The sequence below is a fragment of the Callospermophilus lateralis genome, chromosome X (genome assembly GCF_048772815.1).
Source record: "Callospermophilus lateralis isolate mCalLat2 chromosome X, mCalLat2.hap1, whole genome shotgun sequence".
Classification (NCBI taxonomy): Eukaryota; Metazoa; Chordata; class Mammalia; order Rodentia; family Sciuridae; genus Callospermophilus; species Callospermophilus lateralis.
The window spans coordinates 125,893,858-125,921,081 of NC_135325.1; the positions used below are offsets into that span (position 1 = coordinate 125,893,858).

At 47.1% G+C, this 27,224-nt stretch overlaps 3 protein-coding genes and 2 non-coding genes across 13 annotated transcripts; 4 read left to right on the forward strand and 1 right to left on the reverse strand.

Moving 5' to 3' along the window:
* The first annotated feature begins 3,957 nt into the window (after positions 1–3,957).
* Positions 3,958–6,452, forward strand: Rpl10 (ribosomal protein L10). The gene is made up of 6 exons (XM_077106365.1): positions 3,958–4,064; positions 4,919–4,977; positions 5,087–5,194; positions 5,328–5,466; positions 5,994–6,156; positions 6,235–6,452. Exons 1-6 carry the CDS (start codon positions 4,042–4,044, stop codon positions 6,385–6,387), a joined length of 645 nt encoding a protein of 214 aa, XP_076962480.1. The 5' UTR covers positions 3,958–4,041; the 3' UTR covers positions 6,388–6,452.
* Positions 5,809–5,945, forward strand: LOC143639563 (small nucleolar RNA SNORA70). Its single transcript, XR_013154712.1, has one exon. It is a non-coding gene; the product is annotated as a small nucleolar RNA SNORA70 (small nucleolar RNA).
* On the reverse strand, positions 6,437–15,459 carry Dnase1l1 (deoxyribonuclease 1 like 1). 7 transcript variants are annotated; one of them, XM_077106359.1, is made up of 8 exons: positions 15,264–15,459; positions 12,712–12,964; positions 11,858–11,946; positions 11,689–11,778; positions 9,270–9,370; positions 9,037–9,149; positions 8,702–8,958; positions 6,437–8,598 (listed from the first exon to the last, which is right to left on the reverse strand). In XM_077106359.1, exons 2-8 carry the CDS (start codon positions 12,844–12,846, stop codon positions 8,322–8,324), a joined length of 1,062 nt encoding a protein of 353 aa, XP_076962474.1. In that variant the 5' UTR covers positions 12,847–12,964; positions 15,264–15,459; the 3' UTR covers positions 6,437–8,321. The 7 variants fall into 7 exon arrangements, with proteins under 7 accessions (XP_076962474.1, XP_076962475.1, XP_076962473.1 ...); XM_077106360.1 differs by having other exon boundaries at positions 11,689–11,775; positions 12,712–12,986; XM_077106358.1 differs by having other exon boundaries at positions 12,712–12,986.
* Positions 15,460–17,238: 1,779 nt separating this feature from the next.
* Positions 17,239–26,343, forward strand: Tafazzin (tafazzin, phospholipid-lysophospholipid transacylase). Of its 3 annotated transcripts, none has more exons than XM_077106315.1 (10): positions 17,239–17,650; positions 17,809–17,937; positions 19,057–19,102; positions 19,340–19,425; positions 23,934–24,014; positions 24,096–24,137; positions 24,368–24,430; positions 24,582–24,634; positions 25,064–25,141; positions 25,260–26,343. In XM_077106315.1, exons 1-10 carry the CDS (start codon positions 17,542–17,544, stop codon positions 25,359–25,361), a joined length of 789 nt encoding a protein of 262 aa, XP_076962430.1. In that variant the 5' UTR covers positions 17,239–17,541; the 3' UTR covers positions 25,362–26,343. The 3 variants fall into 3 exon arrangements, with proteins under 3 accessions (XP_076962430.1, XP_076962431.1, XP_076962432.1); XM_077106316.1 differs by having other exon boundaries at positions 17,239–17,622; XM_077106317.1 differs by having other exon boundaries at positions 17,239–17,374.
* Positions 21,533–21,609, forward strand: Trnav-cac (transfer RNA valine (anticodon CAC)). The gene is given in 2 exon segments: positions 21,533–21,569; positions 21,574–21,609. It is a non-coding gene; the product is annotated as a tRNA-Val (tRNA).
* Positions 26,344–27,224: the final 881 nt, after the last annotated feature.

Consider the following 27,224-nt stretch of genomic DNA (forward strand, 5'->3'; position numbering starts at 1 on the left):
GGAGCAGGGGCTTAGAGGAAAGGCATGGGTGGCTCTGCCTGTGGCCGGAACAATGAAATGGCAGGGTCCGTGGTTTCCAGCAGCTGGCTTTAAGGACAATGGCTAACACAGGATCTGACTTCCTATCTTGTATAGGTCAGCCAGACAACTCTGTCCCACTATGGCACACTGCAAGTGGCCTTCCCCCATCGGTCATAGGTGCCACACTCAGAGCAAATGCCCGGCCACCTGTGGATGAGCCTCTCACCTCAGCACATTTGCAGGGAATTATTGCTCTGCATCTTCTTACGCCCCGTGGAACCTGCCTGCTCCTTTAGTATGACCTCCCAGATGCTTTTGGTCATTCTTGGGGGTTTTCTTCTCCGTGTGACCTTTCCCGTCGCCTTATGTACTGCCAGGAGAGACCCACATCCCTGGCTTCTCTGAACTGTGGCAGTGAGGTGAGAAGGTGCTGGTCCTGGGCATTGCCTTGTTCCAGAAGACCCTGGGTGTCATCTGGGCTGGAGGAATGGACTTTTCCTGCTGGCCAAGGCCAGGCAGTGTCGGGGGCAGCAAGCAGTTCCCTAGTGCCCTTCCTGGGGGCATGAAGCACTGTTACTTAGTCTCTTACTTCTGGGAGGCTCTTTCTCTTGCTGAGGTAGCATGACCCTCATGGTGGTCATGATGGCTATGAGGTCGATGGTGTGGGATGATTCCTCTATGTGTACTAGACTATGTGTAGTAAAGAAAGGATGAGGAGCTGGGGTTGTGGCTCAGTGGTGGAGCGTTTGCCTAGCATGTGTGAGGCACTGGGTTTGGTCCTCAGCATCACCTATAAATAAATACAATAAAGGTCCAAATAAAATAACACCAACTTAAAAAAAAAAAAAAGAAAGAAAGGATGAGATTGGGTTCCTCTTTTTTTTGTATTGGAGATTGAACCCAGGGGCACTTTACCACTGGACTACATCCCCAGCCCCTTTTTTTTTTTTTTTTTTAATTTTCCTTATTTTGAGGCCGGGTCTCAGTAAAATGTTGACGCTGTCCTTGAACTTGTGAGCCTCTTGCCTCACTCTCCCCTGTTGCTAGGATTACAGGCATGTGCCAGTACCCCCAGCTTGGGTTCCTTAACTGTCAGCTCTAGTCACAGTAAGAGGACCAGGGGCCTCTCTGAACAGCCCTCAAAATCCTATTCCTAGGGGCTGGGATTGTGGCTCAGTGGTAGAGCTCTCGCCTAGCATGCGTGAGTCACTGGGTTGGATCATCAGCACTGTATAAAAATAAAAAAATAAAGGTATTGTGTCCACCTACAACCATATGTACACACACACACACACACACACACACACACATATATATATATTTATGTATATCATTTTTTAAATCCTTTTTTCCCTTTTTCTTGTAGGACTGACAACTCCAACAATCAAACCCAAAGGTTAAGTGTTTGGTGTTCAGAAGGCAGTATTTTTAATTTCCAGCCTCGCCACCTTTCTCCTGTGAAAATGTAGGCAGTGGGATGGGGTTGTAGCTCTGTAGTAGAGTGCTTGCCTTGCATGTGTGAGGCACTGGGTTCCATCCTCAGCACCATATAAAAATAAATAAAGTAGGGGCTCGGGATGTGGCTCAAGCGGTAGGGCGCTCGCCTGGCATGCGTGCGGCCCAGGTTCGATCCTCAGCACCACATACAAACAAAGATGTTGTGTCCACCGAAAACTAAAAAATAAATATTAAAAAATTCTCTCTCTCTCTCTCCTTAAAAAAAATAAAGATATTTTGTCCATCTATAACAAAAAAATATTATTTAAAAAAGAGAATGTAGGCAGTGGTTGGTACAATTCCCTGTGAGTCTCCCTTGCCAATGGAAGTGGCTTTATTTCATGAGTTAAGGGACTGGCATCCTTTTCCTGCATAGGTCTGTGATAACTTTTCCTGGGCAGAAGCCTTGCAAGGGCCCACTTTTGAGACCTTGTACAACTATTCCAAGTTGCCATCAGATTCATAACTAGAAAGATTGCTGCTTCAAAGCCAGCCTCAGCAGCTTAGCGATGTGCTAAACAACTCTGTGAGACCATATCTCTAAATAAAATGCAAGAAAGGACTGGGGATGTGGCTCAGTGGTCAAGTGCCTCTGGGTTCAATCCCCAGTACAAAAAAAAAAAAAAAAAAAAAGAAAAAGAAAGAAAGAAAGAAAGAAAGAGAAGAAAAACAAACCAAAGGTAGACTCATTACTAGCCTGGGGATCATGGATCTTGGCTTTTGGTGACCTAGAATGAGGTTGAGTGGGTTGAGCAGAAAATCCAAAACCATTGGAATAACAAAAATTTGAATATGTTTATCACATCTGATATGTAACCCCCCACCCTCAAAGTTTCTTTTCTTTTTTAGTTGTAGATTGTCACAATACTTTTATTTTATTTATTTGGTTTTATGTGGTGCTCAGGATCAAACCCAGTGCATCATGCAAGCTAGGCAAGCACTCTACTACTGAGCTACACGCACAGCCTCCTCACAGTTTCATTATAGGGTCCAGAAGGTGCTGTTCTCTTCCATGCATTGAGAAAGGCATTTGTGGAAGAGTGCCAGTAGTTTACAAAAGATCCATGGTGGTCTCCTCTATAGTCCTTATGTGAGTACTCATGGAAGCACTGAGATGGACTCCCTGATTCTCTTGGAGATGATGAAATCTTTACCTAGAAGAAACAATGTGGCAGTTCTAACCTGTCCAAGACACAGTGGCCACCTCTATTGTAAAGAGAGACGTAGAAGACAACAAAATGCTTTGGCCCACCACAGAGTGTTTGGGAATGGTTGATTGATCACAATCTCTCTAGGGAAAAAAGGAAGGGTAGTCTACTAGGGCATTGTTTCATGTATATAACCAGAAATGTTCTAAATCAGGAGTCAAACACCTGATTTGCGGTGTTCTTGTAGAGGCACAGTCTCTCATCTAGTTTGCATTCCTGAATTAGGAAATCCAGAGCTCTATGAAGGAAGGGACTAGGTTCCATGGGAAGGACCATGCACCATTGTTGTAAGTGAACCCCACAAATCTTTCCAAGCCTTCTGTAGGGTCCTGTAGCCATTTACTAAAGTGTCATGTCATCCCGGATTACAGATGTGTTCAAGCCAGGAGGTGAGTCTCACCGAAGGAAGAGCCAAAGAAATTGGCCCTGAGTGGGGCATGGCCCAAGGTGCTCCTCGGCCCTCCAAATCTCCCTGGGGAGCCCAAAGTATCCTCTGCCAGGTTAGAGTGGGCAGGGCGAGCCTAACGGTGCTTATAGGATCTTTAGGGCTATGGTTCTCCGTGGACGTTTCTCCCATGCCTCTTTTCCACAGGAAAGCATTGACCTCCAAGTATAGGGAACCTGGGACGTGATTCACGGCTCACAGGAAGACCTGTGGGAGACTATGCGGTTAGGGAAGGTGGTTTCAGGGGGTGGGTCTCCCGCTCCACCCTCCCTGTTGACAAAAGAACGTAGGTTGAGGTTCCAACATTGTATTTCCTTGATGGGCCACGGAGCGTAGAGAGTGAGACCTGCAAGGAAAGTACACCTGTGTGGTCTCCGCCAGTCTTAATCAGGAATACTTCTTTCAATTCTTGTTATATATGTTTATTGTAGATACAGTAAAGCTTATGTGAAGAGTAGACACCCAAAATGGCCAGCCGGAAGCCGGTTTCTCGCGCGCCTATGTGTCCAAACCCCATTCGTCAGCAGGCCGCCTGAGGTTCCGGTGCCCAGTTCCCCTATCAGGTCTGCGCATGTGCTGAGCTGTTCACGCACGCAGGCGCAGAGTGCCACTGCATCTATGGTCCCAAAGTCTGATAGAGCGTCCACCCGCCCTCTTTGGGACTCTGTGGTTTTTGAGCGTGAAGACCGGCCGCCTATATAAGGCATGCGCTAGCGTGGGAGCGCCTCTTTTCCTTCGGCGCGGTGAGTACGTTGGCTGTGTGTTCATTTGGTGTCCTTGCCTTTTCTCTGCTGAGGTTTGAGGCCTGTCCTTACATTCTATTCTCACTTTGCTTATTTTCTTACAGTCACCGACGATCCTGGTGTCGCCATGGGCCGCCGCCCCGCCCGGTGGTAAGTTCCAAATCCCTGCAGTTTCGCTGTTGGAAAATTGCCTTTGGCCCCCTCAGACAACTGCTGGGTGGAGCCTCCTGTACGGGTTTCCTTCACCATGTTTCCCTAGTGCTTTTCCTACTGGTTTTATTCATTTATACCATTTATTCCTTTTCAAAAGTTTATCCTTACTCTGGCGCTGCCCCGGTTTTGTTGGGCGGCGGATTGACCCAGGAGTGCCAATGCAGTGCCAGTGTTGAGCTTGAAACAACATCCACCCTCTTCCAACCCTCTCTCCTGCAGTCTCGCCACACCTTATTGTCTTAGTCGCCTCTTGCCTCCTTTGTGCTCAGTCTAGTCTTATTTATGGGCCTTGGACCATGAGGTCTTATCGGACACCAAAGGCAGATGAGAAATAGCTGGCCTAGCCGCCTCATGTACCCTGCAGGGGGCGCTGGGTGCCTCTCACGTGGCTTGGAGGCGGATTTCATGTCACGTTCCCGGAAGTCTTGTCTTGGGTACCTCAACCGTTCTAACGTTGTGAATTTGTAGTGATTAGTACCGTCGAACAAAGATTATTATTATTTTTTTTTATGGTCTTGAAAGTCTTACCCAAGGCCTCATACATTCCAGGCAGTCGATCTGCCACTGAGCTAAATTCATGACCCTCAAAGATGATTCTTTTGAAGTCTGGAATTATAAAATATTGGCTTTAGAAGGAGTTTAGAATTAGGTGTAATCAAGACATTGTGGCTTTGGTTAACTTGCTATATTGTTGATGCTAGCCTCAAACTTGGGATATTAAGCGAACATTTAAATACTTGTTGGGTTCACTTTTGACCCCACCACACCAAATTTTTTTCCCCCTTCTGCAGTTACCGGTACTGTAAAAACAAGCCGTACCCAAAGTCTCGTTTCTGCCGGGGTGTCCCTGGTAAGTACTAAGACACTCAAAAACTGCTTTGGTCATGCTGATTCAGCAGTCCCTAGCACTCTACCTTCCCTCCCCCAACACTTATCAAAGTTTTTTTTTCCACCCCCAGATGCCAAAATTCGCATATTTGACCTTGGGCGTAAAAAGGCAAAAGTGGATGAGTTCCCGCTCTGTGGCCACATGGTATCTGATGAATATGAGCAATTATCCTCTGAAGGTGAGGATTCTTTGTTTATTACCCCTAGTTCTTTCTGTGTTCTCTGTCTGACCCAGAATTGTACTGCACTGGCTATAGTAAGTGCTTTTGCACCATATTGTTTTAACTCTGTTGCCTGCCTTTGTTCTCGTAGCCTTGGAGGCTGCTCGTATTTGTGCCAACAAGTACATGGTAAAAAGTTGTGGCAAAGATGGCTTTCATATCCGAGTGCGGCTCCACCCTTTCCATGTTATCCGTATCAACAAGATGTTGTCCTGTGCTGGGGCTGACAGGTGAGTTGGCTTTGAACCTTTTCCTTTAACTTGGGCCTCTTCTGGGCTTGGTTTTTCATGTCAGGGAATAAAGGTGATTTCACATGTTGAATCACCTGTGGTGAGGAGAAAGGCTGGCAATCAAATTGGGGTTACCACCTCATAGTGTCTCACTGGTTCTTTTTGTTTTGTTTTGTTTTGTTTTGTTTTGTTGTTGTTGTTTTAATTAACTAACCATGACAGTACAATGATCTTGACATATCATACATTTGAATCAGATGGGGTATAATCACAGCAATAATAATGTCTATTTTATTCTGCTGTCCTTCCTTTCCCCCCTCACTGGTTCTTTTTAGTCATCTTCTGCAGCTAATTAAGCCGACTGGGTTCCTTTACTTGTGGTGGCCCAGTGTGCAATGGCTGCAAACAGCAATCTCCTTGGTGTAGTGTATGCAGCCTGTTGCTTATATGGGTTGCCCTAAGGGACCTTGGAGACAGCACTTTGAGTAGATGTTCATATTTCTGATCTCATGATGTCCCTCATCTAGGCTCCAAACAGGTATGCGGGGTGCCTTTGGGAAACCCCAGGGAACAGTGGCCAGGGTTCACATTGGCCAAGTCATCATGTCCATCCGCACCAAGCTGCAGAACAAGGAACATGTGATTGAGGCCCTACGCAGGGCCAAGTTCAAGTTCCCTGGCCGCCAGAAGGTAAAATAGTGGTGCAACTCCCTTCCTCCTACCTACCTTTCCTTGCCCCAGTCCTCCTGACTCACTTTCCATCTCTAGATCCACATCTCAAAGAAGTGGGGCTTTACCAAATTTAATGCTGATGAATTTGAAGACATGGTGGCTGAGAAGCGGCTTATTCCTGATGGCTGTGGGGTCAAATATATCCCCAATCGTGGTCCCCTGGACAAGTGGCGGGCCCTGCATTCATGAGGGCTTCCACTGTGCTGTCCCCTTCTTAATCACACACAACACCAATAAATCCTGTATTGTATCCATCTATGTGTTTATTTCTTAAATCTAAGGGTCATGAAACCATAACCATATTAGCAGTATAGAACTGTACTGATAAGATTAGGTCTTTTATCAATTGCCTGTTTGGGAAAAGCATTAAAACTGGGGTGGGTGGTAATGGAAGGGTAGTAGCTGAGTCCCTTTTTGTAAGCCTAGCAGAATCATTTCCTAAGTATCACCAGCACCATGATAGGGAATGGGCAGAAAGGGATCAAAGTGGGTATAGTGGTATGTACTTAGGCAGGATCTTTTTTTCTTTTTTGGCACCAAGCATTGAACCCAGTGGTGCTTAATATAAAGAATATTTTTTCGAGAGACAGGGTCTCTGAGTTGTTTGGTACCTAGCTAAGTTGCTAAGACTGACTTTGAACTGTGATCCTCCAAAGCAGGATCATTTGAAGCCAGTCAGGCCCAATCTCAAAGTGGGCATATTATCCTACCATCTCATTTAACTAGACCAGGTGTTTGAGTCTTTGGAGTGTGATGCCATTCCTAATGGCAGTTTCCTATCAAAGGGTCTCCTGGCTCACTGTCCTAGGCTGCTTTCCCATATCCCCTGCCCACCATACAAGCCAGTCTATACTCACGTGTAGTTTCCCATCCACCCATGGGCCTTGGCCAAAACAAAACAATGACCTTCAGACAGATAACACCTGGTATCTCTTGGCCTGGGCAACCTGGTGCTTTGGCCAGGACTCAAAAGAACTTTATAGTGTAAGTGAGCTACTCCAGATGGGTCAGAGCCGTATCATTGTAACTGAGGTCTATAGGAATGTTTCCAGAACTGGGGCCCAGTGGCCACAAGACCCCTCAAGTCCATAGGTCCCATTTTGGAAACCTCTTGCCTTCCAGCAGCTACCTTTAGGTACGTAGCTCTCCCAGGCTCCAGGCTGTGACCCCTTTGAGGCCTTTCTACTTTTGTAATCTTAGAATGATTTTCCAGAACTTTTCCAATAAGTTCCCCTTTAATTTTGACCCCAGGGAGATTGCTCTAAACCATGATTGTAGTTTACATAAACATATTACCCTGTAACTGTCCCAATGGATGGGGAAGAATGAGTTCCATGATACTAACATCCTGGACAGGGTGTCTGTTCTGTGTATCCTTTTCTGTAGCCCATTTTTCTGGGCCTGTGTTCATACAGATAGCTTTCCAGTAATATGATAGTTGTGGTTCAGATAATGTATGCATCTGTGGCCTTGTTAAGCCAATGCCTCTCCCTATGTATAAACCTAAGTGCCAGTGTGGACTGAGAGCACCCGTGGGTGGTGAAAGCAGGACTGCACAGAGTTACAGACAGGCCTGACCACAGACATTGGGGCTGTTTATTTTTAAACATTTTTTTTTAGTTATAAGTGAACATAAACCTTTTATTTTTCTATGTGGTGCTGAGGATCAAACCTTGTGCCTCATGCATGTTAGGCAAGCACTCTTTCCTCTGAGTCACAACACCAGCCTGACCCTGGGGCTTTTGCGAGTTAGTCACACATAGGGTTGCAATGAGCTTATTTGTTTCCTAATTAATATTTTTTGGTGGTGGTGGTGTAACACCTTATCTCCATATATTTTTTTTAAATCTCCATTTGTATATCTACTGGGTTCTTAATGGTTTCCTGTTGACATTTGCTACCCACATGTAATACCCATCCAATCTGGCTTTTTAGTCTTTGTAAATTTCATTTTTGTCATACAGTAGAATTTTTTGATCTGTTGTAAGTCCCCTTTCTGAGCTCTGTGAGGTCTGGCAGAGAGAAGATATAGAGATGCCACCTGAGCTCATCTCTCCAGCCCTGACACCTGCTTTTGTTTTCACTCCTGACACTACCTGAAGGGGAACATCATGGGTCCAGCCTCAGGTCCTGGATGCCCCTTCTAATACCAAGAAAAAAGCCAAACCAAGCAAAAGGGTCACTTCAGCCCCAGGGCAGAACAGACTGGATGGGTGAGACCAAGAATTAAGTCCTAAAGGCAACATGGACATCACACCCGTGGGCCACCAGGCCCAGCTGAGAGGGCAGGAGTGACAAAAGTAGTGACAGGAGCAGAGTGGGCAGGCTGAGGGGCTGGATACTGCGAGCAGTCTGATTGAGCTCCACCTCCACAGGGTAGTGGTCACTGATGCTGAGGGCCTGGGGAGGGGCAGTGAGAAGAAGTGTCAGTACCTGGAGTTAAGGGGTTTCACTCTGACCCCTGGACCCCTCTTCCTGCCCTCTTTCCTTACACCAGCCCCACCTCACTACCTCTTCCTCAGTGAGCTGGAAGCTCTTGGGGAAGTTGAAGGCAGCTGCAGCCTGCAGCAGGCTCTGGCAGCCCTCCCCATGCAGCACAATGCGGTCGTAGGTACAGTGGGTGCTGGCCCTCACTGTGGTGTCCTCCCCATCAGGAATCACCCAGTGGAAGCCTGCTTCAGTCCGCAGTAGAAGCTGGCTTAGGCGTTTTTTGGGCAGTGAAGTGCAATCAGCATTGAAGTCCCCAAGTAGGATCACCTCCTGAAGGTGAGAGGAGTGGCTGGGCCCCACTGATGGGCCATCCATCCCGTCCCTCCCATTTGAGCTACCCAGCCCTACCTTGCTTTGCCAGCGCTGTGAGACATCCAGAAACACATTGTATAGGGCATTCAGCTCCTTTTCTACATCCTTAGGAGTGGTGTGCAGTGGGACCAGCACCAGGCTGGGAAGGACTGTAAAACCCAGGAAGCCAGGGCTGCCGTCCACCCCAGCCCTTCTCCCCTAGTTTCCTCCAGATTACCAAGCCCCCAGTTGGACTGTCCAGACTCTCCCCACCATTCTTCCCCTCCTACTTTTGCTAGGCAAAGTGAACTGGGCCACAAAGGGCTCCCGGGCAAATAGGTCATCCTCATCTTCATACTGGTAGGAATTCAGGACCTGTGTCTTGTCGGACCTGGGAAAACCAAAGAAGAGGAAGCAGTTGCCATAAGTTACTGATTTTGGTTTGCATGTGCCAACAGCATGGCTCTCAGGAAGAGACACCCCCACTTTCCTGGCTATTCTTGGTTTGTGTAGGCACAGCCTTTTTTTCAAGAACATTCCATTTTGTTTGGTGCTGAGGCTCAAATCCAGAGCCTTGCAGCTTCTAGGCATACACCCTACACTGAGCTACCCTGGCCCATTAGAACTGTTTTATTTATTTTTGAGATGGGGTCTTGCTGTGTTGTCTAGGCTGGGCTTGAGCTCCTGGGCTCAAATGATCTTCCCACCTCAGCCTCCCAAGCAGCCAAGACTATAGACATTTGTTACCATGCCCAGAAAGACTTCTTTTTATTAAGATATATTTTGTAAAAAGATGTAACTGAGCCTGGGGCTGTAGCTCAGTGGTAGAGCACCCGCCTCACATGTGTGAGGCACTGGGTTCAATCCCCAGCACCACATAAAAATAAATAAAGATACTGTGTCCAACTACAACTAAAAAAATATTATATATATATATATATATATATATATATATATATATAATTTTTTTTAAAGAAAAGATATAGGGGCTGGGGATGTGGCTCAAGTGGTAGCACGCTCGCCTGGCATGTGTGCGGCCCGGGTTCGATTCTCAGCACCACATACCAACAAAGATGTTGTGTCCGCCGAGAACTAAAAGAAATAAATATTTAAAAATTCTCTCTCTCTCTCTCTCTTTAAAAAAGAAAAGATATAACTCACATGCCATAAAATTCATCTATTTTAAGTGTACAACTCCATGGTTCTTAGTACATTGATTAGGTTATGCAACTATCACTACAATCAATTTCAGAACATTCTCATATCCTCCAAAAGAAAACTTATCCTGTACCCAGTAACTGTTACTCTTCATCCCCCCTCCCACCATCCCTAGCAGCCATTAACTTACTCTGTCTTGTAGATTTGCTTAGTCTGCACATTTCATGAAAGTGGAATCAAGTAATATGTGACCCTTTGCATCTGGCTTCTTTCCTCTAACAATAATTTCAAGGTTTATTCACATTGCAGCATCTGTCAATAATTCATTATTTTTATTGCTGAATAATATTCCACTGTATTGGTATGCCACATTTTGTCTACCATTCACCAGTTCGTGAACATTTTTTTGTACCAGGGATTGAACCCTGGTACAGGGGTGCTTAACCACTGAGCCACATCCCTAGCCCTTTTTAATATTTTATTTACAGACAGGGAGTTGCTGAGATTACAGACATTCACCACCTTGCTCAGCCACTTTGAGCTATTATGAGTGATAAGCATTCATGTGGGGACATGTTTTCATTTCTCAGGTAGGTAGACACTAAGAAGCTGTAGAATTATTTTGGAGCAAATCCCAGATACCATGTAATTTCACCTATATAGAAAAACAGATTTCCTTCTCTGGCAGTCCATCTTGCCTACTCTTTTTGGTACTGGGGATTAAGGGGCACTTTACCACTAAGCCACATCCCCAGCCCTTTTGATTTTTTATTTTGAGACAGGGTCTTGATAAATTGCTGAGGCTGGCCTCAAACTTAGAATCCTCCAACTTCAGCTTCCTGAGTCACTGGAATTACAGGCGTGTACCACAGTGCTTGACTTGCCTACTCTCTTGATCCTAACACCAAGAGCATGCCCCACCCCACTCCCCGCCCCAATTCTGTCCTCTCAGGAATTCAGGGCTGTTTCTAGAAATCAAGATCCACCCAAGACCTACAATCAGCACCCAGTGATCCTCTTCCCAGAAACCACAACCACTGCTTGCCACTCCGAGAGGAGCAACCAGCCATGCCTTGAGCCCCGGGAGCTTCCACAGGAGACAAAAAGAGGGAATCTCCATTTGTGCATGGAGAGGGAGTCCTCCTGTTATATGGACATGCTGGCTGGGGTGGAAGAAGCAAAGATCCCAGAATAAAACCATTAAGAAAAAGAAGTGAGGGGCTGGGATTGTGGCTCAGCGGTAGAGCGCTTGCCTCGCACGGGCGGGACCCGGGTTCGATCCTCAGCACCACATAAAAATAAAGGCATTGTGTTGTGTCCATCTACACCTAAATATCTATATCTATCTATATCTATATCTATATCTATCTATCTATCTATCTATCTATCTCTCTCTCTCTATATATATATGAATACTCTGCAGTTGTGGTTAAATATTAAAGAAAGAAAGAAAAAGAAGTGAGAAGGCAAGAGAGGGTCTTGTGGCCCTTAGAGAGCCATCTCACAACAGGGTTAAAGGCCAGCCCTGCGTTTATCAACCCTTGTTCTTACCGGTAGATGTACACATACTTCTCCTTGTATGTGCTGCGCCCCAATCTGGAGCTGTCCAGGGAGCTATAGTGTCTGGAGCCATCAAATCTGCTGGGAAATGGGGAACCTAGGGTCAGGGTCTCTGAGGTTCTATGTGAGCCCTGGATTAGACCCACCAAGCCCTCCTCACCGCTTGAGCTCTTGAAGCAGGAGGGAGATGGTCTTATTAGAAGAATCCACCACCTCCTGTAGCACCATGATGTCACAGCGAGCCACAATCTGCAAGATACCAAGAACGACAGCCCTACTCAAAACCAGCCACCCCAGAAGGGGGTGTACCTGGGGAACTATGGCCAAGAGTGTCATGGCTCACTGGCTGCAGCCTACAGAGAGCAATGGGACTAGAAAGGACCTGGGAAAATACTGGCATCCACATTCATACCTTATCCATTTTACAGAGCAGAAGATTGAGGCTAATGATAGGTAAGGAACATTCTCTGCGTCTGGGCATTCACATCTCTAGATGTCCCCTGTTCTCTGGCATTCATTCATTCAAGCATTCATTCTGGGGATTAAACCCAGGGGCACTGTACCACTGAGCTTCATCCCCAGCCTGCCTGCTTGTTTGCTTGCTTCCTTCCTTCCCAGGATTGAACCCAGGGGTACTTAACCACTGAGCCACATTCCAGCCCTTTTTTTAATTTTATTTTTTTAAATTTTGAGACAGGATATCACTAAGTTGCTTAGGGTCTCACTAAATTGCTGAGGCTGGCTTTGAACTTGTGATCTTCCTACCTCAGCTTCCTGAACCACCCAGCCTTATTTTTTATTTTAAGACAAGATCTCCCTAGATGCTGAGGGTCTAAGTTGGTGAGGCTGTCCTTGAACTTGTCCTTCTGTCTCAGTCTCCCCAGTTGCTGGAATTATAGGTATAGGCCACCATGCCTGGCATTTCTTCTCTGGAATATGTCTCTGGTCAGTCAGGGCTGGGGGTTTGGGGTCATGGTCCTTATGGGGCACTGATTCCTGCAGCAATGAACTTACCCGGACTAAGGTGTCCTTCACTTGCTCCGTGACCACCTTGGCCAGTGTCAGCCGCTGGGTGTTGAAGGCGCAGATGCGAAAGGCCTCAGCACCACCAGCCAGGAGGATGAGCAGGAATGCAGCTAGACTGTGCATAACTGCATCCAGCAAAGGCGTTTCTCCAGAGGAATCTAAACTGCTCAGTGTGCTCCCAGTTGGACTTGCTTAAGCGGCACTCACCCTGCAGGTTTTCTGCATCTCTCCCTGGGGATACCTGCCAATGTCTTCACATGTGCCTTGACCATATAAGATACATGTAGCATAAAATTTACCATCTTACCTTTTAAGTATACAGTCCAGTAGCATTGAGCACATTCACACAGTTGTGCAACTGTTATCACTGTTCACCCCCAGAACTTTCTTCATCATCCCAATCTGAAACTGTATGCCCATTAACTCCTGTTTGAGCCCAGGAATTTTGGGCTAGCTTGGGAAACATAGTAAAACCCTGTTTCTGAAGAAATGAAAACAAAAATCCCCAAAAGCACAATTTCCATCTTTATCCATAACCGCTGGTACCCACCATTCTACTGTCTCTAATGCACTTGACTACTGAAGTGGAAAAACAGGATTTGTTCTCTTGTGATTATTATTTCATTGAGCATAATGTCCTCATGGTTCATTCATGTTGTATAGAATGTATCAAATTTTCCTTTTTAAGGCTGAATAATATTCCATAGTTAGTATAGGTACATTTTATTTATCTATTACCCATCAAAAGACACTGTTTGGCCAATATGAATAATGCTGCTGTACAAATAGCTTCATTTTGTGTTTTCAGTGATTTCCTGGTATGTACCCAGAAGTGGAATTGCTAGATCACATGGTAGTTCTATATTTAATTTTTTTGAGGAACCACATTCTGTTAGCTGCTGTACCATTTTACATTCCCACTAGCAGTTCACAAGAATTTGACTTCGGGCTGGGGATGTGGCTCAAGCAGTAGCGCGCTCGCCTGGCATGCGTGCGGCCCGGGTTCGATCCTCAGCACCACATACAGACAAAGATGTTGTGTCCGCCAAATAGTAAAAAATAAATATTAGAAAAAAAAGAATTTGACTTCATTGTTTTAAACTGCTGCACAGCAGTTTAAACCTTCCAGGTTTCCTGACCAGGGGAGATGCTGCTATTCCCCAACTCAGGAATGTCCAGCTTTTCTCCTCCATTAGCAACTGAGACTGCTTTCATGCATCTCTTTCTTCCCACTTGTGAGATGCTGCCCTTTTGTTGTATGTATGGTACTAGGGATTGAACTCAAGGGCCCTCTATCACTGAACTACACCCCTAGCCCTTTTATTTTTTATTTTGAAGCAGATTCTCACTACTAAATTGCCATGGCTGGCCTGGAACTTGCCATCATCTTTGAGTAGCTGGGATTACAGGAGTGCACCTATTGTGAGATGTTATCTTTTTTAAAAACATTTTTTAAAAATATTTTTTAGTTGTAGTTGGACACAATACCTTTATTTTATTTATTATGTGGTGCTGAGAGGGACAAACCCAGGGCCCCACACATGCTAGGTGAACACTCTACCACTGAGCCACAACCTCAACTCCTTTATATATATATATATATACACACACACACACACACACACACACACACACACACATGGTTATTGTTGTTGATAGACCATTTTATTTATTTATTTTATGTGGTGCTGAGAATGGAACCTAGTGCCTCACAGGTGCTAGGCAAGTGGTCTACCACTGAGCCATAATCCCAGCCCATGAGATGTTATATTTAAGATAAAATCCCAGCAGTGAAATTGCTGGGTTCAAGAGGATAAGCATTTAAAATTTTCAGAGACATGGCCACATTATCTCTAGTGCAATGTATGATGGGGCCTCTTCCTGCAACCCTGCCACCACTGGCAAGCCTTTCTTGTTCATTTTGCCTCCTGAAGTCCTTCTTTTTCTGAGTATCTCTCCATTTATCTTTGTCTCAGGCTCATCTCAACCTTGCCCTGTCTTTTGGGCTCAGTTTGTCACTCTACTCTGTCCATGTTGCTCCCCTTACCAGTCATTGTGATCCCTGCTTCTGTCTGTCTACTTTTTTCAGTCACACCCTCACTCTCCCCTCTAGTTTATTTTCTGCCTCTCTTAGGTTCTATCTGTCTGTCTTCCTTGTTCTCTCTTCTCTGTTCTGCTCCTCTCTGTGTCTGTGCCACAGTATCTCCCTCCTGACTGGCCTTGATGCCTGTTTCTCTCTGACCACCTGCTCTGTCACTCATGGCCTCCTCCCTTGATTACTATTTTTGGATATATGTGGGCATCTGGGCAGCCCTGGGCTAGCACTGTCATGTTTGGAGGCTCTGGAGCCAGAATCTCCCACCGTGGATATGGGCAGAAGGATCAGAAAGAGCGAGTGTTCCTGGCCTCAGCTAAAAGCCCAGCCCAGGCTTCCAACACCAGCCTTGGTTCCAGCCCTAAGGTTATCTTCCTCTCTCAACCCCTCCCTAGGCAAGGAACAACTTTCATCCTCTTTCCCTCCTCCCGCAGGACTCTCATACCTGCTCACGCCTGCTTGTCTCCACGCCTGCCTCAGACTTAAACGGTTCACGACACCTCACAAGATCGCAGCGCCTGCCTGGGTAGGGACCAGAGCGGGGAGAAAGAGGAAACTCTTCCTGACCCACCCAGCAGGGCCACCCAACTCCTCCAGACAGATGAGCAAGCCCGCTCCAGTTCCGCCCCACCGCCGGCTCGGAGGGCGGGCACTGGCCTGGGAACTGCCAACTGCCCTCCCATGATCCCTCACAGGCCCCACCCTCCCTTATCCGGCTGTGGGACTTGAGAGCCTGTGAATCACCAGAATGTGGCTTCCACAAGTGAGCAGCAGTAGCCGCTGGAGGAGCAGTTAAGGGTCAGGGGCGGTGGCGCACGCCTGTAATCCCAGAGACTCAGGAAGATCGCATGTTCGAGGCCAGCTTGAGCAATTTGGCGGAGATCATGTCTCAAAATGAAAAGAGCTGGGGATGTAGCTCAGTGGTAGAGTACCGTGGACTCAAGCCTCTGTAAGGCAAAAATTCCAGCTGCTCACGGCCTCCTCTCTTGATTACTATTCTGGGATATATGTGGGTATTTGGGCAACCCTGGGCTAGCACTGGAATCTTCGGAGGCTCTGGAGGCAGGATCTTCCACCATGGCTACGGGCAAGAAGGACCAGAAAGATAAATAAATCGAATTTAAATAAATAAATTAATTAATTAATAAAAACACTCTTTTAACAGGGATGAGGTTTTCTCTTGATGTGATAAATGAGTTTTGAAGCTAGAGGTAGTGATGTACAGCGTTGTGAATGTACTAAAGGGTATAAAATATCACACTATACATATAAGAAACATGATATTTTATCATATATTTTACCATATATTATATAGTACATGTGTATCACATATTATATTCTATACATAGATGTATACATATATAGTACAATGGCATACTACTGTGATTATATAAAACTGTTTGCAACCGGGCGCGGTGGCACACGCTTGTAATATCAGCGACTCGGGAGGATGAGGCAGGAGGATAGCAAGCTCAAAGCCAGCCTCCGCAACTTAGACAGGCTCTGAACAACAGAGACCCTGTCTCTAATTATTTATATATACAAAAATATAGGTTTTTTGTTTTTTATATACAGATATAGATAGAATATTTTATTCAGGGACAGGGTCTCACTGAGTTGTTTAGCGCCTCACTTTTGCTGAGACTGGCTTTAAGCTCGCGATCCTCCTCTCTCAGCCTCCTGAGCAGCTAGGATTACAGGCGTGCGCCACGGCGCCCGGCTCTAATAAAATATTGTAAAAAGGGCTGGGGAGGTTGTTCAGTGGTTGAGCACCCCTGGGTTCAATCCAGTAGTAAAACAAAAACAAAAACAAAGAACCTGTATGTTTCTAATTGTGTAAAATCACATAATGCAATGTACAATATAATATGTAGGCATTATATGTTATATATAAGGCATTATATGTTAATATAAGATCATCTGAAATTCAACCAAATGGCTAATTTTGTTATGTGAATTTTATTTTTCTTTGGTACTAGGGATCGAACCCAGGGACGCTTAACCACTAAGTCACATCCCCAGTCCTTTTTATTTTTAATTTTGAGACACAGTCTCACTAAGTCGCTTCGGTCCTCATTAAATTGGTTCTCCAACTTGCGATCCTCCAGTCTCGCTGAGATTACAGGCTTGTGCCACCGTTGTGTGAATTTTACCTCCAAAAAAAAAGGAAAAACAATGAAGTTAAACGGCTCCGCCAGCGGAAACCTTGAGTGGCTTCAGTTAGTGTGGATACGCAGCCCAAGTCTTCAACAGAGACCTGAATTAAGCGGAAAGGAAATGCAAAGCTAAAGGTATCAAATCAGGACCCCCGCAAGACGGGGCTGGACTGACGTGGATCCGCCCCCATTGCCGTCAAGCGGTCTGGGAGAGTTTTGCGACAGCCGGCCGGTAGCTGGGCTCTCTCTCCGACTCGCTTTCCGGCGGATGCGCGGGGCCCGTTGGCTGCCGCCGCCGGCTGCCGCTGCCTGCCTTCTGGGCTCGTCTCTGTCCTGCGACCCTGGCCTCTGGCCCCGGCGAGATAGCCGGGCCAGGCGAGGTTCTGGCCTGACCCGCGAGGTGACCTTCTTTCAGTCCCCTGTCGCGCCAAGCCTTGCCCCCGTCAGTGCGTGGGCCTGTCTCAACCTCTCCAGCGGTTTGAGAACACCGACCTGCATTGGCCCCATATTCTGCCCAGTGGCAGGGGGAGTGTCGGGCCGCCAGGCCCAGGGGCGGGGCCGGAGGAGATGCCCCTGCAAGTGAAATGGCCATTCCCTGCGGTGCCGCCGCTTACCTGGACACTAGCCAGCAGCGTCGTCATGGGCCTGGTGGGCACCTACAGCTGCTTCTGGACCAGTGAGTGGGCCCGAGGCCAAGGCAGGATCTGTCACGTATTCCCACGCCTGGCCAGAGTTGGGGCTTGGGGTTGGGGACTCTGGCAGGGCTTAGCCTGGTAGAGGTAAGCCTCAAGCAGTGGGGAGGAGGCTAAGACGAGACCCCCCCTTTCCCTCCAGAGTACATGAATCACCTCACCGTCCACAACAAGGAGGTGCTGTACGAGCTCATCGAGAACCGAGGCCCTGCCACTCCCCTCATCACCGTCTCCAATCACCAGTCCTGCATGGATGATCCTCATCTCTGGGGTACACAGGCCTGTGTGCTGGGCACAGGAAGGCAGGGAAAAAGCTAGACCTGGTCAAACAAAAACAGAACAAATTCACTTCTCACTGGGCTCCTTGCATAACCCTGCCACTCTTTATTACTGAGATGCCCTACCTCAGTGGAAATTTGATTGTGGCCCCTTCAGCGAATGTGGTTTGAGGGCCTTAAATTTAGAAGGGGTGGGGCTGGGGATGTGGTAGCATGCTCTCCTGGCATGCGTGCTGTCCAGGTCAATCCTCAGCACCACATACAAACAAAGATGTTGTGTCTGCCGAAAACTGAAAAATAAATATTAAAAAAAAAATTAGAAGGGGTGAGGAAGTGACCACGTGGCAAGGTCTGTCAGGTTTTTTACTCTGTTGTCACACTTATAGAACCGTTTGTCCTCTAAACTGTTAAAGGTCCCACAGAGTCTTAGGAAGAAATTGTAGACACCATTGGGTATCCTGTCAAGGAAGCTCTGGGCTGGGGGGATATAAGATCTGCAACCTGATTCTAGCTTTGCCCTTGGCTGGGTTTTGTACTTTTCAACCAGCCCCACTTGAGAGTCCAGTTGCTCCACCTAGAAGTTCATGCTCTGTTGACTGGTACTTGCCTCCAATCACCAGATATTTGGGTGGAGGGGTGCCCAGGGTCTCCACTGTTGAATGGAGGGGTTACACTATCCTAAGATGTAATGGGGAGCCACCTGGTCATATTGGAGCCTTTCAAAGTTCACTCTGGCTGCCATGTAACAATAGCCTGTAAGATGGCACAGATGGATCCAGGGAGGCAGCAAGGAAGCCTTGAAGCTGTGCAGTAGCTGGACTAGAGTAGTCACAGTGACAGTAAAGGGAGATGTTTAGAAGAATGGATGTTGTCAAAATGTTTCAGTAAGCAGATCAGACTCAGTGATGAGTAAGATATGGAGGTTGGGGAGCAGGAGGAGCCAAGGAGAACTTGAGGGTTCAGCCCAAACTCTGCAAGATGACACTTTGGCCTGTAGAGAAATACTAGTGCTGCTGCCCTTGTCTGTCATTCCCTGCAAAGGAGTGACAGAAAAGGACACTCCCTGGGAACGAGGTGAATTGGGGTGCAAAATCTTTTCTCTCCTTCTCTAGGGATCCTGAAACTCCGCCACATCTGGAATCTGAAGTTGATGCGTTGGTGAGGAAGAATGGGCCCCTCGCAGTGGGCCTGCAAGCCCCACCTGTCTCTTTCCCTCCTCCAACTCTGCCCAGGAGGTGGCATCCAGCAGTCCAGGCAGAGCATGGGGTGGAGCCCTGCAGGCCCTTCTCCTGGGCCTCCATTTTGCATGCCAATGATGGCAGGCATTGTGCTAGGCATGGGACAGGGATTAAGGAGCTTGGGAAGCAGAGATGACTCAGTCCATCTTTGCTCCAGGACTCCTGCGGCTGCAGATATCTGCTTCACCAAGGAGCTACACTCCCACTTCTTCAGCTTGGGCAAATGTGTGCCTGTGTGCCGAGGTGAGCTTCTCCTTCTGGGGCTATCCAAGTCTTCCTTGGGACAGGGAGGCAGGTGGCTAGTGCCTTTGTCTTGGAAGGATCCCTGTGAAACAGGCAACTGAAAAGTCAGGGAAGGGGCTGGGGATGTGGCATAAGTGGTAGCGCGCTCACCTAGCATGCTTGAGGCATTGGGTTTGATTCTCAGCACCACATAAAAATAAAATAAAGATATTGTGTCCACCTAAAACAAACAAACAAAAAAGTCAGGGAAGCCGTTGAGTGGTAGCAGAGGTAGCAAAGGCTGCTAGAGGATGGATGGCTTCTTGGAGAGCCCTCAATTCTTCACAGCTGCTAAAGGATTATATGTACCTGAAGCTCTGGCATGAGAATTCAAGGAGGTATTATCCACAGGGAGGTTGATAAAAGATTCACTGCTGGCAGTGTGGTGTCAATAGTTCATGATGGTAGTGGCATGTTCTGAAAGCCCAGAGGGTTTGTGCTTCTGGGAGAAGAAACAAGTTTGTGATATTCAGAGGGTGAGATTGATTGAGCACTTGGTACCTCTTGGGAACCCATGGAGGTAGGGTCATTTTGATCCCCATTCTTCAAACAGGGCTCACTCAGAGGGATTAAACTGTTGGCCCGAGGTCACTGGGTGAGCAGTGGTAAAGCCAAGATTCAAATCCAGGTTTCTGTTTCCCCTGGGAAAGCAGAATTTTTCAAAGCATAGAATAAAGAGAAAGGTATTCTTCTTTATTGTTTTTTTTCTACTAGGAATTGAATCCAGGGGCACTTAACCACTGAGCCACATCCCCAGCCCTTTTTGTATATTATTTAGAGACAGGGTCTCAGTGAGTTGCTTAGGGCCTTGCTGTTGCTGAGGCTGGCTTTGAACTCGCAATCCTCTTGCCTCAACCTCCTGAACTGCTGGGATTAGATGTATGCACCACTATGCTCAGCAAGGGATAGGTATTCTAAACACATGTAAACACATGCCAGATGCTGGAGAGGTAAGAGAGAAAAATAGAAAATGTTGGTTGTGCACAGAATATGAAGATTCTAGAATAATCCTGTTAATTTTGAACTGCTGGGCACAGTGACACACATCTAAAATCCCAGCTACTCAGGAAGCTGAATTAGGAAGATGGCAAGTTTGAGGCCATCATGGGCAACTTAGTATGAACATGTATCAAAATTTAAAAAAATAAAAAGGACTAGAGATACAGTTTGGTAGTACAGTGCTTGCATATCATGTGTGAAGTCCTAAATTCAATCCCCAGTATCAAAAATAAATCAGTAGGCTAGGGATATAGCTCAGTTGGTAGAATACTTGCCTCACATGCACAAAGCCCTGGGTTCAATCCCCAACACCACATAAAAAAAATCAGTAAAGAATTTTGGACTCTGTTCGCTCATCAGAGTGGCAACATACTTTTGTCTGTGGTTCAGAGAGAGCATGTAGGCTACAGCATGGCTGCTGGATAGGAGCAAGGCCAAGTGGAGGCAGGGAACCTGGTTAGGCACTGTCGCGCAGTAGTTTTGGCAGCAGAACAGTTGTGACTGAGCCTCTGAAAGTCACCATGAATAGTCAGAGCTGTGAATTGCTTTGGATTATGCTTAGGAGGCAGAGTTGACAGGACTTTTAATAGATCAGATGTGGGATGAGGCAAGGAAAAGAACTCAAAGATGACACTAGGTGTTTGGCCTGAGCAATGGTCTTTGGTACCATGGAAATCACTGGTGACTCCTGATAAGCCATCTCCATGAAGTGATAGCTACAGGAGCTGGCTTGCTGTGGTCTGAGAGGGCTGGTGGTACTGCAGTTTGAATAGAAGAGATAATAGCAGTGGCCACTCAGAGTATTGGTTGTGAGGAAGAAGAGGGAGGAGGAAATAATCAAAGCATATAGGAGGTCAGGAGAGAGTTTATTACTTCCCATAGGTCAAAGTAAAAACATGGCAAAACCCAGTCAAGTGATCCCAAGTATGGGCTGGGGATGTGGCTCAAGCGGTAGTGCACTCGTCTGGCATGCGTGTGGCCCGGGTTCGATCCTCAGCACCGCATACAAACAAAGATGTTGTGTCCGCCAAAAGACTAAAAAATAAATATTAAAAAGTTCTCTCGGGCCTGGGGTTGTGGCTCAGTGGTAGAGCACTTGCCTCACATGCAAGCAAGAGGCACTGGGTTCAATCCCCAGCACCACATAAAAATAAATTAAATAAAGATAGTATATCCATCTACAAATAAAAATATATTTTAAAAAAAAGTTCTCTCTCTCTTTCTCTCTTAAAAAAAAAAAAGTGATCCCAAGTAATAAGGAAGGGCTTGTAGTGGAAAGCTGCAGTGCCTCACTCCACATACCCAGTCCCTCTCCCCAGAGGCACTGCCTGGAGTGCTTTCACTTTGTGCTGCTTTTGGAGGCTATTTCCATCTCTTCAAGACCCTGGCACTGCTTATCGTATCCTGCTCTGAGAGATGGGGACTCTACTTCTTTACCTCCTGTCTCTGAGTCTCAGCTCCTCCCATCTGCAAGCTCAGACAGAGGCATTTAGTGAGCACTTCTGTTTTTATGTTTTTTTTTTTCCCCCGTGGTGCTCAGGATGGATCCCAGGGCCTCTTGCATGCTGAGCTACACCTCCAGTCTTGTTTTTATTCCTTTTCATTGGTATCTAGGTTTTCTTGTACAGTTAAAAACAGAAGATGAGGGCCGGGGGTATAAATCAGTGGTAGAGTGCATGTGAAATGTTGATGAAGCCCTGGATTCCATCTCTAGTACTGAAAAAACAAAAATATCCAAAAAACCAACAACAAACCAGAAAGTGAAATCAATCCCAAGCACCTTCATTGAGAGAAAATGGGCAGGAACAAGTTATTTATCAGATATATTTGATATATAGCAGAGTTCTAATTACATATGACTGAAGCAAAAGAAATATTTGGCACACTTTGCTTCTGTGTTGCAAAAAAAAAAAAATCCCTTTTCCACTAAGCCTAAGACAGTAATGTACTATGTAAGTTCTAAAGTGATTTTATGGAAGCTACACAAGAGAAGAAAAATAGCACTTGTAAAAACTAAAAAATGTGAAATGCTGCTCCAGAGGCATAGTGTTACTATTTTTACATCCCATTTCCAAGCTCAATGGATAGGTTGCACCAGTGGGTTTGGGTAGACAAGGAGCCAACACCTGTGATGACCATTCCCCTACTGTGTACTGAGAACCCAAGTAGGGAAACCACTGTTCTGTGCCCTGAGTAAACTCCAGTGGGTAATTGTTCCCCAGCCCTAGCCTCTAAGTGAGATGCTGGGTCAGGTCCCTATTTAGGTTAGATTGAAACATCTGGATCCCTACCTAGCACTTTCCAAAGAATCTTGCAAAGAATAGGTTAAAAATCCATTTCTTAGTGCATTAGCCAGAGACAGTCCCAGTGTCTATCTGTGTTTTGTGATAAGGCTTCTTTATTCCCCAGTTCACAAGATGAAGAAATTTACCTTGAACCTCCCTGTCTTCCTCTTTCATGGTTCTATCTACCTAATGGTTATTTTTCTATCATCAAAGTTGATGAGATTTCTTATTGTGTCCAGGTTGTGATCCAGCACAGAGCTGTAGGCTTTATATCTGAGCTGTAGCTGCCTGCTGGGCCACCCAGGTCCAGGTTTGTATTGTCCTGGATCCAGGTTATGGTCTTGAGATATCTCCAAGATGCAAAGTTGCTAGCATTGGTAGCAGTTTGACTTCACCGTTTTAATCTAGCAAGCTTGATTTTTTCCCAAGTTCTTGATGATACACAATCAAGATGATGGAATGTTTCCCTTACTCAAGATGCCTCTTTAATAGACGGTATAGAGCCTGAAAGGAAGAGGCCAGTGGAGGGAGGGAGGGCAGAGGCTGGAGCCTCAGGTGAGTGCTCTGTGAGGAGTGGTTGTGGGAATTGGCCAAGATTCCCCAAAGTAGTTGCTCCTTAGAATCTGGGGCCCACATTAGGCTTGGTATCAGGAATGGATTTGGTTTGTTCTAGCAGCCCCCTTTGGTCAGGATGGTAGAGCCAAGGAGACGCAGAGGCTCTAGGAACTGCTGACTGGTAGTCAGAGGCCTGGCTGAGATGGAATAGATGATGACTTGGAGTCAGAGAGGATGCAGCAAGAGTGCGTGTGTCTGAAATGGCTCAGTAGGGTAGCTGATGATAGTCATAGGCAGGCAGAGGAATTGCCAAGGTCATAATTTCAGTAGGAGATGGTTCTAGAAGATGCTACATTGTACATAACAGGCACATAGAGGTTGAGAGGATATTATTCTATGAAGAAAGTCATGGGTCAGTGTGACCAGGGCAGATCATGCCCTGAAAACAGCCATTGGAGGGTGTCTCTGGATGATGCAGTAGGAGCTAAGTACCTGAGCTGCTGCCTCTGTCCCAGTGAGTGGGAACTGCAAGAGGGAGTCCCCAGTGCATGAGGATATTTGAAGAGCATTGAAGGCAAGCTTCCTGCCCACTGACAATGGGGACTGATGGGGACAGGCCTTTCTCTGCAGGAGACGGTGTCTACCAGAAGGGGATGGACTTCATTTTGGAGAAGCTCAACCATGGGGACTGGGTACACATCTTCCCAGAAGGTCAGCAGGGCTGGCTGGGTCAAGGTTCCCAAGCATGTATGGAACCAGCTCCCAAGCCTTGCTTCTGTGCTCTCTCACCAGGGAAAGTGAACATGAGTTCTGAGTTCCTGCGCTTCAAGTGGGGTAAGTACAACTGGCCCCTGGCCACAATGACCCCCCTACCCCAGGATAGCCCTGTCAGCCTCTGACTCCTCAACTCTGGCTGGATGTATTAGGAGAAGCAGGAAGGGGAAAGGCAGTGAGACAAGGGCTAGCCCATTATTTGTTTTTAATTGCGGACAGCAGGGGTGGCACCGGCTGGCAGGGAAGTTTATCCCAGCTTGTGCCAACATTTCTGCTTCTTCCCCTGGTAGGAATTGGGCGCCTAATTGCTGAGTGTCATCTGAACCCCGTTATCCTGCCACTGTGGCATGTTGGTGAGTCTAGGGCTAAGGGGAGGAAGAGGGTTTTCAATAGATGGTGTTTGGGGGTGGCAGAGGATGCCTAACATGGAGGGCACCAGTGTCCCTTTGGTCCTAGGCTGCTCTGCTTCCTCTGACATCTAGCCTTCCGTCCACTGTGCTGCAGGAATGAATGACGTCCTTCCTAACAGCCCACCCTACTTCCCCCGCTTTGGCCAGGTGGGTAGGCCGTGCTGACCCACTTCTGTCTGTCTGCCTGCCTTCCATCTGCCCTGTGTCTCCCATTCTACATTAGAGGACAGATATGGGAGGAGTTGAACTTGAGGGCCCAGCAGCAGGGGGACTGGGTAGAACATAGATAGTGAGTTACTAGCACCAGACAGAGCCTTTAGGATGAAAACAGGAAATCAGCTGGGGCAGGGATAGACCCTGGGATTAGGACTAGAGGTCATCTATAGACCACATCCTGGGACTGGGCTGACTATTGGATGCTGCTGAACCCAATTGCTCATTGTAAGAAAGGAAGTGGCCTGGGGGAGCACACAGCACATCAGGGGCAGGACTTGACTCTGGCTTCCCAGGTTGCTTGGGCTGGGGCTGTGGGCATTTCCCTGCTCCTTGTCACCCTTGGTGGCCACCTCCCCACAGAAAATCACCGTGCTGATTGGGAAGCCCTTCAGCGCACTGCCCATGCTAGAACGGCTCCGGGCGGAGAACAAGTCAGCTGTGAGTTTCCTCCCAGGCTCCCCATAGCTGTCCTCGGCCCTCCCAGCCCTCTCAGCCTCCCAGGGCACCTTGGCCAAGGTCCCCCAGGGGTGCAGGCCAGCCCTGTCCTTGCCTTCAGATGGAGATGCGCAAAGCCCTCACGGACTTCATTCAGGAGGAATTCCAGCGCCTGAAGACCCAGGCAGAGCAGCTCCACAACCACCTCCAGCCTGGGAGATAGACACCATCCTGCCTGGCCCCAGGGAATGGATGGGTTCCCTGAGGCTTGGAGAGGAGGCAGTATTGGGACCTCAGTCCCAGCTTGGCTGGCTCTCAGTGCTGCCTTCGGGTTCCTGCTTCTCACAAAACTGGGACTGGGGAATGGAGTGATGCTTTTAGTTTGGATACAGTTTTTAGACAGACTGTTTCATGATCCCTACTGGGTGCCCTCTTCTACTTTGTGAGCATCTAGCTCCCCCATGGTTCATCAGTTAAAGAGTGGGTCTCAGTGCCAGGCATGGTGGTATAGTTTATAATCCCAGCAACTTGGGGAGCTGAGGCAGGAAGATCACAAGTTCCAGGCCAGCCTCAGCAACTGAGTGAGACCTTGTATCAAAATGAAAAATAAAGGGAGCTGGGAAAGTAGCTCAGTGGTAAAGCACCCCTGGGTTTAATCACTAGTACATAAAAAGGGAGGCTTCAGCAGTTCCTCCCACTTGGCCAAGAAGGGAGGAAGAAACTTAGGCAGGGGTTTCCTTCTTGCCTTCTGATGTTTTGTCCCAGGGACTGGCATTGGGAGGGAACAAAGCAGGCCAGTGAGCAACTAGGTGGGTAGGGGAGCAGGTGGCCTGCCTGGAGCTATGGTAGGAGGTCCATAAGACCCTTAGCCTGACTCCCACCCACCGTTGCCAATCTAGGAGCTATCCACTACCTCCTCAGGGATGATTGTTAGCCATGTCTTCCTTCAGCTGAGCTCCCCATACTGTAGGGCCTGTACTGGGCCAGGGCCTGGCCTCAGGTGGCCTGCACACAGGAAGAACACTCCTTGGCCAGAAGTCAAGCCTAGCAGAACAGAGCCTGCAACAAGGGCCTGAGATGTGGCTACTCACCCCTGTTGCAGGGCCCACCAACTTCTCCATCCTTCTGCTTTGGTACCCCTCATGTCCTTGGGTCTGGGTTTTCATTTTTTTTAAATAATAAAGCATCTGTGTTGTGCCTTTGTGCTTCTGGCCTCTCTATAGGTATGGGAAGGGAGGTGACCTGTTAGACTAGAAGGCAGGACCCACATGAAGATCACCACCAGTCACTTAAGGCTTCAGTTATTGTCTGTAATCCCCATAACAACCTTGCAAAAGTAGAGATTAATTTTGCAAAGGAGGCATTGCAAAGGTAATGAATTCACTTCAAAACACAAAGCTAGGGCTGGGTTATAGTTCAGTTGGTAGAGTTTTTGCACACACAAAGCCCTGGGTTCAATCCCCAGCACTGTACCCACATATACATACACAAAGAAAAAAACCCACAAAACTAGCTGGGTGCAGTGGCACACTCCTGTACTCCCAGCATTTTGGGAGGTTGAGGCAGGAGGATTGCATGTTCAAACCCATGCTCAGCAACTTAATGAGGCCCTGTCTCAAAAAAAAAAAAAAAAAAAAAAAAGGTCTGGGGTATATGGCTCAGTGGGTAGGCATCCCTGGTACCAAAAAAAAAAAAAAAAAAGGTAGCTGGGTGAGGTGATACACTCCTGTAATCCCAGTGGCTTGGGAGGCCAAGGCAGGAGAATTGCAAATTCATGACCAGCCTCAGCAATTTAGCAAGACCCCATCTCAAAATTTAAAAAGGGCTGGGGTGTGGCTTAGTGTGGTAAAGTGCCCCTGGATTAAAGTCCCAATACCAAAAAAAAAAAAAAAGCCCTCAAAGCTGTGGTGCATATTTATAATCCTAGTGACTCAGGAGGTTGAAACAGAAGGACTCTGGGTAGAACTGAATTGATTCTTCATACTTGAGGCTTTCCTAAGTGTTGTCCCAATTTACCTGGTTTGAAGGGTTCTTTGTTTTTGTTTGCTTCTGAGGATGGAATTTAGGGCCTCACAAAAGCTAAGCA

Excerpts from the sequence above, each read along its gene's own strand:
- Rpl10 (XM_077106365.1), top strand. The coding sequence starts at position 4,042 with ATGGGCCGCCGCCCCGCCCGGTG. Across the intron at positions 4,065-4,918 it reads GGCCGCCGCCCCGCCCGGTG|TTACCGGTACTGTAAAAACA; the intron begins GTAAGTTCCAAA and ends CCCCTTCTGCAG. Across the intron at positions 5,195-5,327 it reads TGAGCAATTATCCTCTGAAG|CCTTGGAGGCTGCTCGTATT; the intron begins GTGAGGATTCTT and ends TTGTTCTCGTAG.
- Dnase1l1 (XM_077106359.1), bottom strand. The coding sequence starts at position 12,846 with ATGCACAGTCTAGCTGCATTCCTGCTCATCCTCCTGGCTGGTGGTGCT. Across the intron at positions 11,779-11,857 it reads CTGCTTCAAGAGCTCAAGCG|CAGATTTGATGGCTCCAGAC; the intron begins GTGAGGAGGGCT and ends CCCATTTCCCAG. Across the intron at positions 8,959-9,036 it reads CACAGCGCTGGCAAAGCAAG|GAGGTGATCCTACTTGGGGA; the intron begins GTAGGGCTGGGT and ends TCTCACCTTCAG.
- Tafazzin (XM_077106315.1), top strand. The coding sequence starts at position 17,542 with ATGCCCCTGCAAGTGAAATGGCCATTCCCTGCGGTGCCGCCGCTTACC. Across the intron at positions 17,651-17,808 it reads CTACAGCTGCTTCTGGACCA|AGTACATGAATCACCTCACC; the intron begins GTGAGTGGGCCC and ends CTTTCCCTCCAG. Across the intron at positions 24,635-25,063 it reads ACTTCCCCCGCTTTGGCCAG|AAAATCACCGTGCTGATTGG; the intron begins GTGGGTAGGCCG and ends ACCTCCCCACAG.